Consider the following 19,520-nt stretch of genomic DNA (forward strand, 5'->3'; position numbering starts at 1 on the left):
TGACCCTAATATGGAGACATAGACTGGTAAAATTCTGTGGTTTGTATACTAAATTTTTCTCTGTTTTCTTTTCATACATAATATGTATATATAATACATATTATATATACACACACATATATACACACGTTTAAGTTTCATATAGCCTTCTTTTACTTTTCTCTTCTTCCTATGACTAAGAAAATTACGAAGCACTGAACGTATGATAAGCCAAAAAATGCAGTCAGCCTGGAGCCTGAAAACCTGGGAATAAATCCTGCTTTTGTTGTTTAACTAGCCACGTGTAGCTCTGGACAAGTCACTTAGCCCCTCTGAGCCTTGCTTTCCTTATTTAGAAAATGAGGTTTGTGGGCTAGGTGGCCGCTAAGATTTCTTCAAATTCTTGAAAACGTGGGTTGTTAACAAATTCTATCTGCCTAATCATGATCCCACAGAGCCAGTGAGGGACTTGGTTACTGTGTGATGGAGGTTTTCATTCTGAGTCGGCTGCAGATGCAGAGTTCAGGATGTACAGGGTGTGTCTGCTGCCCTGAGGGGGGATCGCGGGCTGTTAGCCTGCCTTCCACTAAAAATTGCCGCCATACGTTAGTTAACTCTTTATGAAATTCTTCATTAAAAAAAAATTATTGAAGGAGTTGTCCGGATTAGAGACTGTTTCCGGAAGTCAGTCACTTCAACTTGGATCTGCTGTTGGACAGCATGGCATTTTTTTGGAAATCAAAGTAATGTGCATTGGATTTGTCCATTTCACTAACATTTCACTGTGGTTGTGAATGTGGAGAAATCCTTGTGGGCTTCACAATGGGGTGCATGGCGTAACTGCATTTTAAGGAAAGAGCCTTCTGCCTATGAGAATATCCCTGAACAGTATCTGAAAGTTGCTATGATTAAATCACTGGTCTGGAGTAGACCCATCTTCCTCAGGTCCTTACAGGACCTGTGGAGAACTGTGGCAGATGTCAACATATTAGGATTCAGAATATATTGCATTAACCACAAATTACATGACCTATCGTTGTGGAGCTCCTCCTGGAAAAGTGAGTCACAAAATAATTCTGGTAGCCTAAAATTCAAAACTGGGATTAAGGTTTTAGGTAGGAACAAAGTGGGGAAATTTACCAAAGAGATTAATGTTAGAGAACATTGCTAAAAAAGTAACCTGTGTTCAGTTCCCGAATTTTTTTGAAGTGGTCATACACTCAAATCTTCAATTTATTTCTAAAAATACTTTTCATATATCTTTAATGATATCCTCTATTTTTCCCCCGACAGGTCTTTCAAAATGGAATCTGTGCACAACAAGGCAAAAAGTCCTGGGAATGAAGTTTTTACTATTTCAAGCTTCTGTGGTTACTTACGAAATGGTAAAGAACTTACAGATACAAGTCTGATTTTTTTTTCTCTATGAAATAGAATAACTGGCCCATCTATGACTGGTTCTTCTGCTACAGTTTGGAATAAGCAGTGTTTGCATTTATTGTTTGATTTAGTCTGCATTTCACATGGCTATACTTTTGTATTTTGCTTATATTTGAAATAAGGTGATTTTTTTCATTAAAATGAATAATGTTACAAGACATGTAATGTGATGAATTTTGTCAAATGATCTTTGAAATGCCTGAAGTCTGAAACTTTTTGGCAAAAGAAATATTTGGATATTAAATTAAGGTCACCTGTGATTTATGGGGAAGTTTATTACATCAGTATCTTTATTACCAAATAAATGATTATTATATTAGAGAATTTTATAGCTTTTTCAGAAGGTTATATAATGATTCTTGAATTCTTCTGAGTAATAGTCTTGGTGTTTAGATTTTCTTTTGATGCCAGATAGCCAATTTATCCTCAAAACCTGCTTCTCTAAATCTTTGACATCTCAGTAGAGCAAATCTACCCTTCTAGTGATTCAAGCCAAGAATTTTGGTGTCATTTTGACTCACCCCTCCCTGACCTTTTTTTTTTTTTTTTTGCACCCCACATCCAATCTTTTAGTAAATATATTGGTTCTCCCTTCAGAATATATCCCAGATTCTGTTTCTATTTACCCACAGACCACACCCCAGAGCCTTCATCCCTCCTTGCCTCCTAACCACCCTTCGGCTCCTATTTCTCCTTCCTGTACTCTATTCACCATCAAGCAGCCAGAATGACCCATTGGAAACTAAGTCAGAACCTTATGCTTCTGCTTAAAACCTTTCAGCTGCTTTCTGTTCTGCTCTGACTAAAAGGCACAGTCTTTAGGAGAGCGTACAAGGCCCAGTATAACCTGGTTGTTCTGCTTTTTTTTTTTTTTAATATTTTATTTATTTATTTGACAGAGCAAGGGATAACAAGTAGGCAGAGAGGCAGGCAGAGACAGAGAGGGAAGCAGGCTCCCCGCTGAGCAGAGAGCCTGATGCGGGACTCAATCCCAGGACCCTGAGATCATGACTTGAGCTGAAGGCAGAGGCTCAACCCAGTGAGCCACCGAGGCGCCCCTGGTTGTTCTGCTTCTGTCATTGCATGGACCACCACTCCCATCTGACCCCATCTCTTTGTACTTACTTACCCCTTGCTTCATGTGATCTAGCTACACCGGACCTTTTGCTCTGACCCAAACAAGATGGGCAGGTCTTAGGGCCTTTGTGCTAGCTCTTCTGCTGCCTGGAATGCTCTTTCCTCAGATCACAGAGGTCAACCAGCTGCCTCCCGCCTCCATCTTACATCCTTGGTTCTTGCTTGGATGCCATTCTATCAATGAATGTGCCCTCCTTTCTCCCCAGCACACTCTGTCCCATTCCCTCCTTTACTGTTTTCCATAATTCTTTTCACTCTCTAATGTAATATATACCTTTTTTTTTTTTCATTTGCCATCTGTGTCCTGCTACTAAAGTGTAAGCTCCATGGGGGTTATTATTTTTTATGACAATTTTATTTACTGCTGTATCCTCAATTCCCAGAACAAAGCCTTCAAGGAATTAAGCAAATACCTTTGGATTCATGTGTGAATAGTAAATAGAATAATGGTTTTGGAAACAGATGGCTGAGGTTTAAGATCTAGTTCTGCCACTTACTACTTGTACAGCTTTGGGCATGTCTTTTACTCCTTTAAACCTGTATTTACTACACTTGTAAAATGGGAATGAGATTTTAGACTTGATGAAGTTCTGCATTATGCCATCGACACATTGAGATGCCCTGAATAATAGTCCAAAGGGGCCTTCTCAAGGCTACTAAAAAGAATATTTGGAATATTTTAAACTGAGAGTTATTAATAGCTTCCAATGTTTGTGTGTCTAGTATATTCAAAGAATTATGCCATTGGCTTTACACATATTCTCTCTATATAGAAACAACCTTGCACAGTAGGAAGAACTATCTTGTTTTACCCTTGGGAAAATTGGGGCTCATGGAAGTTAGATGATTCATTCAGAGGCAAAGAGCTGCTGAGCAGAGGGGCCAGGATTCCAGGCCAACTCTGGTCCCAAACCACTTGCTCTTTGCATTACATCAGCACACTTCTCAGGATCCCAACTAGTATTCCCTCTAAAAGGTCCCAGTCTGGGCTGCCTGCCTTCTCCTCAAGCCGTAGCCCTTATTAGAGCATTTCTCCTTATTTTTATTTTTTATAACATTGCGAAAAGGATTGGAGTTTAAAGCAGAATGTAAGTGATTTCTGCAGAGATGGAGAGAATTGCTAACCAGAGCTGCGGACGCCCCAGCTTTTCCTCCGGCAGCCCCAACCAAAGTAGCAGGTGCAAGTTTACTACTGAATAGTCTCTCCCATGTTTAGAGGCGGCACTTGCAGCACTTAAGATTCACATAGATCCTAAGGAACATGGTTTTGTGTTTTAGTAATTGGAAGACGGGAGGTGAAGGGAAAGGAGGGGTTCACTTTATGCTATTAATTCGGTAAAGTCAAAGCCTGAATAAAATAATACTCTGAGGTGCTCATTCTAAAGAGTGGTAGGAACCACTGCCCACTTCTGTCAGCAAAAATGGTGACTCAGTACTATTGGTAAGCCTGGGGTGTTTTCTTTTTATCTTTCTCTCTGATGTTGCAATTAATTCTTTAGTTCACTGACATGGCCAAGAAAAGTTGGCTCTCATTTCTACCTCATATTAAAATTTTAACATCACATTAAAGTGCACTGTGAAGTACCCCATGATGCCAGTAAGTAGCTAAAGTTGAGACCAATACTTAGCTTTGATGGTAGAGTCACAAGGTCAACAGAATGAGAGAGGAGGGGAAGAACAGAGATCAAAGGAAAATTTTCTCTTACCTGCTGTGCTCACAAAGAAATGGAAAATATGACTTCAAAATCGTAGTGCTCTATCATACTTACATGTTTTATGCACTGATCTTGGTCATTTCAAATTCACATCATATGTTCCATCAGGGAAAAATAACAATATTAATGAGTCAGAAGTTTCATATATGTCTCTTTAATATTCTCCTATCACATTTCCCTTGACCACTAAAAATATATATATAACATATAATATTTATAAAATATGTATTTGTGCATATATACACACATATACTTATCTATTAATATATAAAATGAAATTCAATGAAAAGCATACTGAACTAATACTAACTTAAAGAGTTGATGCCAGAATTTCAAACACATATTAATACATTCATTTAAATAGACAGAGTAATTTTCCCTCCAATGCAAGCCGTCATCATTTTTCCTTATCTCACTCCCATGATCTGGCACCTAGATAATATACTTTAGCCATCAGAAAGCCTTAATTGATCAATTTTTCATTTGGATGATAATATGTACATTTTCAATTAATGAAAAGGCACTTATTAAGTGCTTTTTTGTGTAGGGGGCTGCTGGACACTCTGTGGATCAATTTAAATAAACCAAGCCCTAGCTCACTCTTAAAATTTCACACTGAACATTAAGGCAAATAGATAGAAAGGACATTCAAAAGGGCAAACTTAAAAGAAACAATACATAACAAAATGAGTCAGATTAAAACGTAAGTGCTAGATCTATTGATCAGAGTAGTATAATTGGGTAAGGACAAATCAAAGCAAGTCTTTTATATGATTTCTGTGTGATAGATGCTAATTCATGGCAAGGTAGTATGTCAGGATCTATTTGCATAAGGAAGGAATTGTAAAATTTGGCCATCTGTTTTGGGTGGGAACATTATTCATTTGCCACTCTGTTGGCAAAAGTTACGAAGATGGGTTTAGGGTATAAAGATGAATTTGATTTGATGTGAATATGTATTTGTATAATCATTAGAAATATAAATAAATTACTAAATGGTTCTTGACTGGTTACACATGAAAATCATTGGGTATCACAGGGTTTTCATTCCTGCCCTACCGTCTTCCGGGGCTGATTCAATCAGAATCTCTGAACTCGGACATTGGTGTTTGTGAAGAAAATGCTCCCCAGGTGACTCTAACATGGAGCCAGGGTTGAGGATCATTGGGTTGCATGCATGTTTTAATATTCTCAAGAACAAATGTGTTCTCTGTATTTCTAGGTAAGAATGAAGCCCATATACCTGAAGCTGACGTTTCACTTTTTAAGCTCATTTCCTGTTGGAGAGACCAGTCTGTGCAGGTATGACATAGTATGTTCTTGAAGTTATTAGAACAGTTCCTGCTGTGCCTTTCTATTCTGTGAGTGGTTCAGTCATACTCTCCTTATCCCGAGAGTACCCACAGGTGGCTACTGTTGTCCTCACAGAAAATTTCCTCCTCGGGCATTTCATTTAACAGGACAAATGCAGAGACTAATAATGAGGGAAAAAGTAGAGAATGACATATGCAAGGATGCACAGGTTAGGTGGGATGAATAGGGGGCCTGAGGAAGGGATGTTTTGGTTGTTACCGTACCTTATTGCCTATTGACATTCCAGTTTGTGGCAGAATTGTCTATTATTTGATTTTAAAATATGCCATGACATAAAAGGCCTAGGCCTGGGAATTTGGTATGTGGACTTAGGAATTATTTTTCTGTCTCAAAAGTACCTCATCTATAAGCTGATCAAGAGAAAGGGTTTCTTCAAGGCCCAATTTAAGTCCTTCTATCTCTTTTAAAGCTTTTGTGGATCCTAAAAGCTTACTGGGTAGCTTGTATATTGTACAATAAATATCTGTGCGTTGATTAGATGAATATTTATTGGAACTTTATTCTTTTTCATGAGCTTAATAAATGTCAAATTTTGTAAGACCAGCATAGCAATAATTCCAATTACAAATGCTTATTGAAAACAAAGAAAGTTAAGTCAGAACACACTTTGGGGCTGGCACCCCAAAACCAAATAAACACAGTTGGAATGGTTATTGAAACACGTTACCATGGCCTTTGAGTTTCTACATGGTTTGCCACTAGCCTAAACTCTTTATTCATCATTCTCCCCCCTGCTCAAACTAGCCACACTGACCTTTTTATTTCCAAAATACACAGTGCTCATTTCCACCTCAGGGCCTTACTGCTCTCTTGGGCTGGAATTCTAATTTTTCCATTCATTGTTTGAGTTTTTTCTCAAAAGTCAACTCCTCCAAGAAGTCTTCCCTGATTACCTACCTCATGTTGTCACTACTCCATGCCTTCAGTCATTATGGCATTACCCAGTTTTATTTTCTTTGTTGCAGTTGCTTTTAATGGAAATGATAGCATTTGCTTTTTTGCTTGCTTATCTTCTGTCTTCTTGCTGTCATTGAAGCTTGCTGAGAGCAGGGACTCAGTCCGTTTCACTCACCCCTCAATCACCAATGCCCAGAAAAGTAGTAATCATGGCAGCCTGTCAATAAATATTTAACAAATGAATGACTAGCTATGCAGAAGCCTCTGGGACAATCAAATAAACATTAGTACATTTTTATGTTTACCAGCGTGTTAGCAAACATCCCAAGAGTCTCTATTAAAGGCAAGATTTTTTTCCCCCCAGTAGCCTAAGAATTCCTTACCAAGGGGAAAAAATCCTGAAGGAAAAGAATTCAACAGAAAATTTATCCTGAATTGCTCTAACTAAAGGTCTTTTGCAGTTGTTCATTTGGCCTTCAAATAAATTTTAATGTGATTTGGACATGTTTGGACTAATGGACCTTTAAGGTTCTATGATTCTATGACCTTGTGTAAAAGTCTGGCAGGACGACAAATGTGACCAGAGCATTTATTACTCACTTTGTAGGAAGTCCAAGCGTCAAAGTTCTCCTCTCATCTCTGCCGCTAACTGGATGAATAACTCTGGAAGATAGGTTGATTCTTTTCCTCACTTGTAAAATGGGAATGAAAATTCCTGGGTCCTCTGGGAGCAACAGAGCCTCTTGCAATTAAATGCTTCATTAACCAATCCTCAAATTCCTTATAAAGCTGTTCATTTAAGCAGTTAGTCAAATCATGTTAAGCTGAATCTACTTCTTAATGTATTTTAGGTGGTAATGGAATGTTTCTGTCAACTAGCAAAATCCTACCTCACAAAGTGAAGAGGGGTGGGGATAAGAATGTGTTAATTTTGCAGATGAATGAGTTCGTCTGGAGATTGCCTCTTTTGCCTCTAATGCATGTAATATGTCCCACAGAGAAATAAATGCTGAAAAAGCAACAGTAAGGTTTTGGGGTTGCTAATTTGCGTGTTTCTGAAGCTTCATTAAAATTCCCTGGATTTTATAATCTAACACCAGTGGGTGAAATCATGACATCCAGGCCTCCAGGGACAAGGTGTGCTTTCCCAGGAGATGCTGCAAAGATGTGAAAAGTCAGTGTGGACCAAGTGTTGAGAAAATACTTTTCTTCTGGAAATTCTGGACATTGGAACCACAAGCAGTCCACAGGGGCTCTCGTGAGTCTTCGTAACGCTCTGTGCTATTTTATAGAACTTTGCTATGTCAAGGTTTTAGTAGAAAACCATTAAAGTTTTTAGCTTGCCTATGGCATAGTAATACTTCTAGTAATAAGTATATGACCCAGATTTGTGGCCGTCTCTTTCCAGCCAATGGATTTGTAAATCTTCACTTAAATCTCTGCACATTCCCTCATAAGAGTGTAATGCTTTACACATCTGTCTTTTCAAAGAAAATTATTTCTATGCATTTGGGACACAGCTTTACAGCTGCAGTGCTTTCAATTCGAGCTCATTATTAAATTCAAAAAGTTATATAATATATTGTCTAAAAATTTTATATTTTGTTGGGGAAAATTCTATCCCTACTAACTATCACAAAATTTATCTACTGTATTTATATACTAAAGAGATTAAAGTATTGATAGTCAGAAATTACCAATAAATTCTACTTTGTACACTTTACATTTTTTAAGTACAGAATCTATTTCAATTCCATTAGCATTTATTTAGTACCCACTGTATACCAGATATTATGATAGCATTATTACATGCTTATAAGATGTACCATCTGCCTGTGGATTGGAGCCGTGCTGAGTATTGATTTCACACTGAGCACAAAGTGTGGGTTTGAGTTTGTTTCTAATTGAGTGAATGCCATTCAGTATTCGCTTTTAAGTTTTGTGACTGAGTATCCTACTCATTATGGTTAATATGTTTTATTCAGTTATTTCTGCTTCCTCTTATTTTTTTGATGATACTCATATTACTTACTCTTTTAATATTAGTGACAAATATGTCAACAAGCTAGGAAGAGACTAAGGTACATTGTCACTGATTTTACTAAGGGATGAGGATATAGAAACTTGGGAGGACATATACTACAAAGGACATAGAATCAGCGGTCGGAAGGCCTGTTCATCATATCTATGGGATGTCCTGTCCCAGCTTCTTCATTTAAAAAAATGAAGATGTTGGATTAGATGTCTATGACAGGCATTCCCTTCCCTCTCGACCCAATCACAGATCCTTGATTGAATATGTACAATAATTGGAAGTCAAGCTTTGCAATATTTTTAAACTGTGTAAAACCATGTACACATATACACAATTTATTTTTTTTAAATATATATTTTATTTATTTATTTGACAGACAGAGATCACAAGTAGGCAGAGAGGGGGGAGGGGGGTAGAAACAGGCTTCCCACAGAGCAGACAGTCTGATGCAGTGCTCAATCCCAAGATACTGGGATCATGACCGGAGCCAAAGGCAGAGGCTTTAACCCATTGAGCCACCCAGGTGCCCCGACATACAAACAATTTAGTGAGATTTATTGTTAAAGTCTTGTCTTCAGCTTTCTGTATTAAACCTGAGTTTAAATCAAGTGCTTTTAGCTAAATAGTGCTTTCAAGCTAGACATTATTTGAGGAGCTAAACTTGTCTTTAGAAACAGTATGATATCTTCAAATTCATTTTCTTTATCTTCTGGTGGAAATGAAAGTATCTTAGGTGAAAGAATTGACAACTCCTTTCAACTTTCCTTTTAGAATCTCTTGTGTTAGCAAAAGAACAGTGTGTTGGTCTGGGTTCCAGTGCTCAGTATCTGCATTTCAATTGTTTCAGGTGCCAATTCTAGTGGATGGGAGTGGTACACTTTATGTGAAACCTATTTAAGTCAAAATTCCAGGCTCTCAACTTGATGGAAGACTCCAAGCGTTTGTAATAATCTTCCCCCGTGCCAAAATGACTAAAAAAAAAATCTTTATAGGTAACTGAAGCAATACAAGCTGTTCTTTTGGCGGAAGTTCAACAGCATATGAAGACGTTGAGTAAAACACCAGTCAACAATCAACCAGTGTCCATGACAGAGGACGTTCACTGTGAGATGAGGCAGATCCTGCAGAAGACAGAAAGGACCAGGGGGGAGGAGATAGAGTTACAGTGTACTACAGACTCCTGGCCTCTGCAAAGTAAGTACAAAATTTATTGACATGCGCTTTCATCAGAACTTTTTCTACTACTTAGAGTGTGTTCAGAATATGAGTTCACAATATATCATTTCTGCAAAAACTGAGCCAGGGCCCTGTTTCTGACATATTCGGCTATCAATTTCTTCTTCTAATTCTCAAGTTTCTGATAAGCCTTCTAAGTTCTATTATAAGCAATGAATATTTTTTCTAGAACAAAAATCTGTATTGTTTATAAAAATATTTTTAAATTAAGTGGTGAAAAATGAAAACAAGATTGGGGTGCCTGGGTGGCTCAGTCAGTTAAGCATCTGCCTTTGGCTCAGGTCATGATCCCAGGGTCCCGGGATCGAGCTCCAAGTCAGACTCCCTGCTCTGCAGAAGACTGCTTCTTCTCTCACTCCTCCTGCTTGTGTTTCCTCTCTCACTCTCTCTCTCTCTGTCAAATAAATAAAATCTTAAAAAAAAAAAAAAATGAAAACAGGATTAACAGTGATAGCTTAATGAGATATTTTAAGAATATCTTGATAATGATAGATCCTAAATTTGTTCCCACTTGATACCTTGGTAAAAGCCATGTGCTAGATTTTTTTTTTCTCTCCTAAAAATAAGAAATGTAGTAGAGACTAAAACTAAACTGATTTATAGGTGGACCACTTGATTTTATATCAAATAAAATTTTATCATTATAACTTCATAATGATAATGTTTATGGTTCGTGGCTAGCAGGTGAATCTCAATTTCTGCTATAAAATGTTATCTGATTTTTCAACCCATTAGCTGTGACTTAAAAAATAAAAAGGAGTAAGTACAAATTTGGTATTCAGCCTCACTAGGAAGCTTTTGATGAACAAGTTACTTTATGATTAAATATATATTTTCCTCAGAGAAACATGTTACAAATTTACATGTTCCAGGGTGTGAAAAATTATTAGGTATTTCTTTTAGCTCTCAGAGAGAGATTTTCTTTTTTCTTATTTGGGACTCAGAAAAATGTTGCTATATTTAAAATGTTAAATCCTAGAACAGAGGTCATTCTTAAAGATCTATTATATTTATTTCTTACTGTTTTTATAAGATCATTTATTGGACAATACTATGTAGTAAGAGAGGATACGTTGCAGGGAAAGGCTTCATCGGTGAAGGCCAAAGATCAAAGTAGTTAGGATATTTCCTAATGCCAAGACAATCACTGAAGATGATAAATTCAATAAGCAATTTGATAAAGCTTAATGGCAATTTCAAGTCATTTGTTTGTCTATTGTCCAGAAATTAGCTTTAATTATCTGGCAAATTCAACCACCTGAAGGAGCTCCTTTTTGATCATATCACATAATTGTAGTTGTATTACACCTTTCAAGCAAGAAGAGAAAAATTCCTTTTTAAATTAATTTTCAGAGAGTGCATGTGGGTTCTTGATGCATTCGGTGAGGCACTGGTAGTGTCATTAATATGTTTCTTCCAGCTCCCCAAAGACAGCTAGTGTCATTTGTCATGTGTTAACTGTCATTAGGTGGCATTTATATGCTTTATCCCTAAGCTTGAGTGTCTACCTTATCCTTTGGCCCATAGCCGCCTTTTCTGGGTGAGAAATTCATGGCGGGTTATCAAGGTGAAACTTTTGATAACTTTTGCTATCACATGGCATATCCATTATTTGAAGTTTCACCAGATTGAGCCTTGTTCTGTTCCCAAATAATTCGTGGGTATAAGAAATAGACTCTGGAATTTGGTCTTACTATGACTAAAGACATCTGGATTTTTAAGTTAGACATTAACTATCTTCAGATCATTACTGAATGGTCCTTTGCCAATGTTAAAAAAAAATAGGGTTAATTCGTGATAACAATTAGAATACAAAAATATTAAAGTCACTTTATATATTAGAGGATACAATTTAGAATATTTTATTTAAAAGAAATGAAGCGTTCACAAAAAGCTGAGCACATATTTTCATGGGAAATACTGACTGTAGGAAAATACTAACTACAATTACAATTAAGTGGAAACACATAATGTGCATTGAAAAGGAAAATTCCCAAGAAATATTATGTTGGAAATTAACGTTGTCTTTCTTTCCTTCTTTTTGGAAAAAAGCCAAACAAACAAAAATTATTTTTTGAACTATTCAGAGAAACTTAATAAAATTACAGGAAAAGTTTTGGACCTTTATTAAGTGGAATGTACTACATTACTTATTGGATTTTAAAAAAATAAGCAAAAAGCCATTTTATTTATTTCACATGTCCTGATTCAAAAGTTAAGGGGATGGTAGAGATACTGTTCACTAGGTGTGATTATTCCTCAAACTTTATAGGCAGATTTACTTAGATCCAGTGTCACTGCAACCTATTGCCAAATATTCTTACGATAAATGGTTTATGTTCTTTTATTTTCAGGTCCTTGCTCATTTGTCCTCTGTGAGCACCCCTCTACCTTTTTCCCCTCTAATTTCTTTTATTCTTTCTTGATTTCCTAGTGTCTTTTTTTTTTTTAAGATTGTATTTATTTATTCATTCGAGAGAGAGCCCATGAGTGGGCTCTTGCCACATGGGTTGGAGGGGGAGGAGGGTAAAGATGGGGGAGGGGCAAAGGGAGAGAGAGAATCACAAGCCCAGTGAGCCTGAGATCATGACCTGACCCAAAATCAAAAGTTGGAAGCTTAACCCACTGAGCCACCCAGGTGCCCCTTGGTATCTTAGTTTCTTAATGCAGCTTATTTGTAAATCGTTTGGAAAGTAACAGATGATGGCTTTATTATGTATGGATACTCATAATGGATATTGGATATGTATCATAATGGATACTCATCCCTGGGACTAGCAGAGGCCTTGGCTTTAGGCCCCTCCTTGGCCACATGGGCAATGACCTCTTTAGGGATGTGGTTTTCCTTCTTTTTGGCTAGAGAAGCAGCACCATTCTTGCCCTTAGGGACCATGGATTTTACACTCTGACTCCCAGCTTTTGTCTTTCTGGGGGCCTCACCACCTTGGCTCTTCCTTCTGCCTTTGACCTTTAACTTCTCACTGAGCCCAGTGGTACTTTAATGCCAGAGTGCCAGAGTGCCAGAGTGGAGTATATTTGGTTTATTAGCATTATAGTAATATGGCAGTAATAGGTTATAAGGAAAAATAGTAACAACAATTATTGCACTCTTAGTACACTCCAACAGTATACTAAATATTTTATGAATGTTTTCTCACTTTTTCCTTTAATTCTCACATAATTCACATAAACCCTGACTCTCTTCCCAACATTTGAGTCATTTGTGTAAACAATTTTAGCTTTTTAAATGTCCATGTTTATGGAAATGAAGTTTCAGAGGAACACTGAAAAGAACTACTTTCTGAACAAGAGATTCCCATAGTGGTACCTAGGCTTATCCTGAGAAATTGCCTCTGTACGCTTTTTGACATACTTTCTCAGACACATTAAAATAAACAGTATTTTTTTTTTTAATTTACTTGACAGAGAACACAAGTAGGCAGAGAGGCAGGCAGAGAGAGAGAGAGAGAGAGAGAGAGGAGGAAGCAGGCTCCCTGCTAAGCAGAGATCCCGATGTGGGGCTCGATCCCAGCATCCTGGGATCATGACTGGAGCCGAAGGCAGAGGCTTTAACCCACTGAGCCACCCAGGTGCCCCAATAAACAGTATTTTTTTAAAAAGTCTATCCTTGTGCCAGCTATCTTCAGTGTCACTAGTGTGTCTATCTTGTACTTTGAGGCATTGTTTCCATTGTTTTTTTCTTTTATTATTTATTATTATCTATTCATATGGGTCATAGTGTTTTACAGTTTTGTTTTTGCTTTCTATTTATTTTTATTTTTTTATTATGTTCAAATAGCCCACATATAGCATTGTCCCATTTTTTCAAAAATAAATGTCGTGGGACTTCAAAGAGTTGACGTGCTTTGTCTAGAGTCACAAAATTAATAAAAACAGGGAGGCAAACCCAGATATTCTCTTAAACACTGTGTTCTAATCCAGTAAACTGCATTTTCCATAGTGGCAGCATGGAGGAAATTTGCTCTAAATCAGCATGATCTGAAAATTGAATAATTTATCGAGTGGTTTTCTTAGATTTTTATTCTCCTCTCATAAATCATACTTTCTATTACCAAAGAAAATGCAGAGTGTTCAATCATTGCCATCTCCGCCCTTATAATAAAGAAAATCACCAGGTTTCTTCAACTATTTGAACATGAGATTCATTTAAAAAGCAATGGAAGGAAATCAAGTGAAGTGAGAAAAGAAGTATAATGTGTGTTTGAACTTTATAATTTTATATCTTTTTTATTTTCAGTGTTTTCACCTGTTACATTTCACAGCATGTATTTTATTTGAGGTCTTAATATCTGTGTTTTGGTATTTTATGGCAGAGTGCTGATTTTTATAACAGTTACATTGCTCTCTTCCTTCATCTCTTTAATAAGAAATTGTAGAATTAACATTCACATTTGAAGCTAAGAGTCATTGCTTTAAAAATCAGCGGTTTCTGTTATTAAAATGCATTTGAAAGTTATTCCCCTTTATTTTTTTTTTAATGTTATTTGGATCAGTTTAAACAAGTGCTCTAAATTGTTCCATTAAATAAATTGGTTGAAATAGAAATGGAGGCTTTGTAGATAAAACTGTCACTTTGAAATTATTGGCTGAATTTAAATTCACGTTAAACTGTGTAGTTGTGAAGATGATGCATCAGATGTGGGTATTACAAATAATCTTTATTACATGCATTGTTTTCAAAGACTTATCTACAAAATTCAATAATGAAAATGTGCTCTTTGTTTAAGTAAAACCATGCATTTGTGGTAAATAAGGGAAATAAACATCCACTCAACAGAAAAGTTTTCTGGTCCTGGTGCTCATTGGCAGAAGGACTGCATCGGGACAGGCTTCCATTGCCTGTTGAATTTCTCGGAAGGAAATCTGTCTAGTTGTGGAAAGGCTTTGAAACAGTTGACTACCTTGGAGGGAAACTTTCTTGATTATATTTATTTATAGTAAATGCATCTTCTACCCTCTGTGAGCTCTCCAGGTTAAATGAGAAGGCCAATGAATTCCTCTTTGTGGAAGCAGGAAAGTAGTGGGAGACACATCATTGAAAGCCTTGAGTGTCATAGCAAGGTCTTGGGATTCTTTCTGAGCAAGATAGAAAATCATTTGCGCAAATAGCGGGCACATATTTTAATGGGATATGTTGCCTACAGTTCAGAGGCCAAGGGTAGACACAAGGAGATCAGTTGGGAGGCCATTATGCTAACTCAGATGATGACAGCTTGGGACAGATATGGTGCTTTGGATGAATTGATCAGATTCTGAATGTATTTTGAAGGTGTCACTTACAGTATTTGCTGATTGATTAGATATGGATGAATAAGATAATGAAAATCTATACTTCTGTTTTTTCAAACAAAAGATATTTGATACATGGGTCGACCCTGGTACCCTGACTTGATTCCTATGTTGGGTAGTGCAATGTCACTCACGTATGATATTCCAGGAATGCCAAAGGAAGAGTGGAAAACCCATTTTACAGAAGGCTGTCCCTGCCGTGTTCAGTTTTAAGTGTCCCTGCCTAGATGACCTACAGATTTTCATTTCTAATTTTAGCTAACCCTCAGAGAATGGAGTAGGATTTTTTGCCAAGAAACCATGGATTGAAGATAATACTGGCAATGCAAGCTTAAGCAAATAAGATGTAAGTGGCATTGCCAAACTTATCTTAAGTTACATTAGGAGGTGTGCGTGTGTGTGTATTAAGGACTTTTTTTTCGAAATTTCTATTTTTCTACATATTTTATAATGGGCCTCATGTTGGTATACTAATAAAATACATGTTTCAGAGAACCTTCCTGTTATTTTCTGCAAGAAAGTATCCCAACCATAGCCCTTGGGTGGATTAAGCTAGGCCTAAGGACAGATGTGATAAGCTTTAGGTTATTCAGGGTGGGTAACTTGATATTGTCCATGGCACACTGTCCTTTCTCCAAGACTTTGAATAAATATATGCATCTCTCCTCTGTACTACTCCTCTGCCTTTATGTACTGGTCCAAGAGTTAGGGGTGCCACAGGGAATGAATTGGAAATCTCCAAACTAGCATAGGGGAAACCATGACGTGTGTCAGATGCCACAGAAGAGGCTGCAGGAGCACATCAAAGAGGCAGCTGAGCCAGTCTTTGAGGTCATAAAGTTTTCTTAGAAAAAAACATGCCTAATCCAAGACCTGAAAGATGGATATGATTTAGCCAAACAAAAAGTTGAAGTGGGAGAAGGTAACTCTTTGCTAGGAGTACTAAAGCCACTTATGCTTTTTCTTCCTCCCAAGAATCATCTGATAAATACATGTATGAATGAGGAAACTGGACATTAGACAGAAACCCATAGGCCCTTAATTTCTTCTCTAGAAAACATCTGTGTCCTCTTTGAATCTCATTGCTCCAATGCCTTCCTTTCCTAAGCCTCAGCCTTCCAGAATAAGGACAATAATAATGACAAGAAAACAGTTAAACTGATATGGCTTAGTATGTTTTTTTCCTTAAAGATTTTATTTTTTATTTGAGAGAGAGAGAGAGAGAGAGCGAGAGCATGAGTGCGTGAGAAGGGGGGAGGGGGGCAGAGGGGCAGGCAGACTCCTGCCAAGCAGGGATCATGACCTGAGCAGAAGTTAGACACTTAACTGACTGAGCCAGCCACCCAGGCTCCTCAAGCTTAGTATGTTCTTTTTTTTTTTTAATTTTTTAGTTAACATATAATGTATTATTAGCCCCAGGGGTACAGGTCTGTGAATCACCAGGTTTACACACTTCACAGCACTCACCATAGCACGTACTCTCCCCAATGTCCATAACCCCACCACCCTCTCCCTACCCTCTCCCCCCGGCAGCCCTCAGTTTGTTTTGTGAGATTAAGAGTCTCTTATCGTTTGTCTCCCTCCCGATCTCATCTTGTTTCATTTATTCTTTTCCTACCCCCCAAACCCCCGCACCTTACATCTCCACTTCCTCATATCAGGGAGATCATATGATAGTTGTCTTTCTCCGACTGACTTATTTCTCTAAGGCTTAGTATGTTCTAAGAGCTTCACATACCTCAAATTATTTGACCAAGACAACAATTCCATGGGGATAGGTAGTATTCTTATACCCATTTCCCTGATGGGAAAATAGATATGAAGAAGTTAAATACCTTGCCCAAGATCTCCATACCAACCAACAGCAGAACCAGGAATCAAAAACAGGCAGTCTAGCTTCAGAATTTGTGTTTTTTATCCCTAGTTGGCTTTGCCTCCCACTTAACCACAATTCTCCCTCATTGTCTGTAAATTTGGCAAATATTTACCAAGTGCTTCCTGTGTGACAGGGAGTCACAAGGCAGCAAAGATCCAGATATTTGGCAAAACAATGGAGAAAAGATTCTCATGAAGAAGTTAATCAGAAAATATCAAATAACTAAGTTCTACTAACCTTTGGAGTGTCACTATAAGTTATTCCGCTAAGATGTACTTAATACTAAAGACTTTTATTTGTAATATAAATTTATATAAATATAAGTTTTAGTGGTTAAAAAACAGAAGGTTTTGCACCTGGGAACTAGAAATGCCAACTGGTAAATGCTAGAAATAAAAAGAGCTTGTCTGGCTCAGTCAGTGACTCTTGATCTCATGGTTGGGAGTTCGAGCCCCATGTTGGGGTGAAGATTTTACCTAAAAGTAAAATCTTAAAAAAAAAAAAAAAGAAGAAGAAGAAGAAGGAGGAGAAGGAGATTTGGCATATACATATAAGTTGAAAGGGGTAGAAGTTGGCAGTTAGGGGAGAAGAGAAGAGGAAATACAGAATTTCATTTTTACAGATTAATTTGAATTACATACTTAGACAATCTTATGTAAATATCAAGGCATTCATATGTTAGATGAAGATGAATTTATTCATGATAAGCAAATCAATGATCTAGCACCTAGAATACATTACATACCTTTCAAAAAATACAGTTGTCATTTGGGTGGACTGTATGTCTTGTATTATTTTTAGCTTCCTATAAAATTGATGGAGAAATTTCATCATTTCCCTTTCCCCCGTATAAATTCTTGTGAACTTCTCCACTGCCTCTGCCCTCTCTGTATCATCCTCAAGATTGCATTGCCTTAGAAAGACTGATAGACTTCACTGTTCTTTTTCCAAAAGTAGTTTCATCTTTCACGGAGATTGAGATTGATGCTTTTCATCTTGGCATATGAACTAGAGTATTTCATTGTCTTTTTTCCTCATGAGCAATCAGAATGCCAACCCGGCCCGATTGCACACAGACGGTAGCATCAAGGAATTGAGTTAAATATTTCCTTGGTAACAGTTGTGCAGGCACCACTTTATTGATTATTGTCTGCATACCCATTTAAATTTATTGACAAAGAGAAAGTGATCTAGATTCTGTCGCTGAAATCGATGTGTTTTGTACTATTGTTCTCCCATGCTCAGACTGGCCTGCCAACACTGACCCCCTGAAGGACAGGGGTCGGGTCTATTTATCTTTTTCCTCCCATCCCCTAGGATGGTGCTTTACCTAGTAGCTGGTAATAAGTGTTTATTGAGTGGATGGATGAATGGATGGACCGTGGGATAGCTTGTACTAAAGATTCAGCCAACTCCTAATTAGTAAGAGAAAGAGGAGACAAGGAAAATCAGCTGATTGCATTTCTTTAGCAGCTGGACATATATAGTCTTGAATACCCACTGAAATTGTGGCTCACAAGAAATTAAAAATAGAATCATGAATGAATATAATTTGTAACCACCCAGAACTCTTCTCTTTCCTGCTGGTTGATTGCTTGACTCTCCACTACTCATTTTGTCATAATCTGATTTCAGTCTGATGTTTTTAGAGGGCCCCAAGCCTTGCCTGATGCGTGTTGGCTTATTCCTCATTCTGCTACAGCTTCTCTATGGGAGGATTTAAAGAACTGCCTCAAACACTATTTCCTCTATAATTTGGATTCACACCCTGGGTTCTGACTTGCCTGCCTCTCTTGGGACTTCTGGCTCACTCCTGTTCTCTTGGAGCCAGTGCCCTTTGCTGCTAAATGGGAGCCCTTTTGACGACCTGTTGAGCTGGGTCAGCCTCCTCCCTATTGATTCCATCCCTGAGCCTGGGATGTGGTGTTATATGAGTTTCTCCATCAAATCCAATCCCACTACACCCAATATGGATATGCATCCCTAGTTCTGGGGGGAAAAATGGTACTACTAAGTTCTTTGAGATCAAAACAAAACAAAACAGGGATTTAGTCAGCCTTGTATTCTCAGCAGATAGCATGGTATCTGGCACATGCCAAGGCAATCTTGCTAGAATGGTGGTTGAAGAAAAAATTAACCATTCTTCTCTTCATGCTATTGGAATATCCCATTCAATCAGAATGTCATTCACTTTAGGGGGTATAGCTCAGTGGTAGAGCATTTGACTGCAGAATGTCATTCATTTTGCTGGCAGGAGCCTTATTTTTCCTTTTTTTTTTTTTTTTGGACCTGTATTTTTTAAAAATTTTTTTTTTTTAATTTATCTGACACACAGAGAGAAAGAGAGATGTAGGCAGAGAGAGAGGAGGAAGCAAGCTCCCTGCTGAGCAGAGAGCCCAATGCGGGACTACATTCCAGGACCCCGAAATCATGACCTGGGCTGAAGGCAGAGGCTTAACCCACTGAGCCACCCAGGTGCCCCTGGACCTGTACTTTTTAAAAATTTATTTTTTATTTTTTA

At 37.6% G+C, this 19,520-nt stretch overlaps 1 protein-coding gene across 3 annotated transcripts in view; it reads left to right on the top strand.

The window, feature by feature from the left end:
• Nucleotides 1–19,520, top strand: part of WDR72 (WD repeat domain 72) — a 215,291-nt gene that overhangs the window by 125,753 nt on the left and 70,018 nt on the right. For all 3 annotated transcript variants that reach the window (XM_032856425.1, XM_032856428.1, XM_032856427.1), the window contains 3 exons: nt 1,273–1,364; nt 5,494–5,573; nt 9,570–9,771. In XM_032856425.1, coding sequence (XP_032712316.1) covers nt 1,273–1,364; nt 5,494–5,573; nt 9,570–9,771 — 374 coding nt within the window. The remainder of the gene's footprint in view (nt 1–1,272; nt 1,365–5,493; nt 5,574–9,569; nt 9,772–19,520) is intronic.

This window comes from Lontra canadensis, unplaced genomic scaffold, assembly GCF_010015895.1.
Source record: "Lontra canadensis isolate GAN:19392208 unplaced genomic scaffold, GSC_riverotter_1.0 scaffold12, whole genome shotgun sequence".
NCBI classification, from domain to species: domain Eukaryota; kingdom Metazoa; phylum Chordata; class Mammalia; order Carnivora; family Mustelidae; genus Lontra; species Lontra canadensis.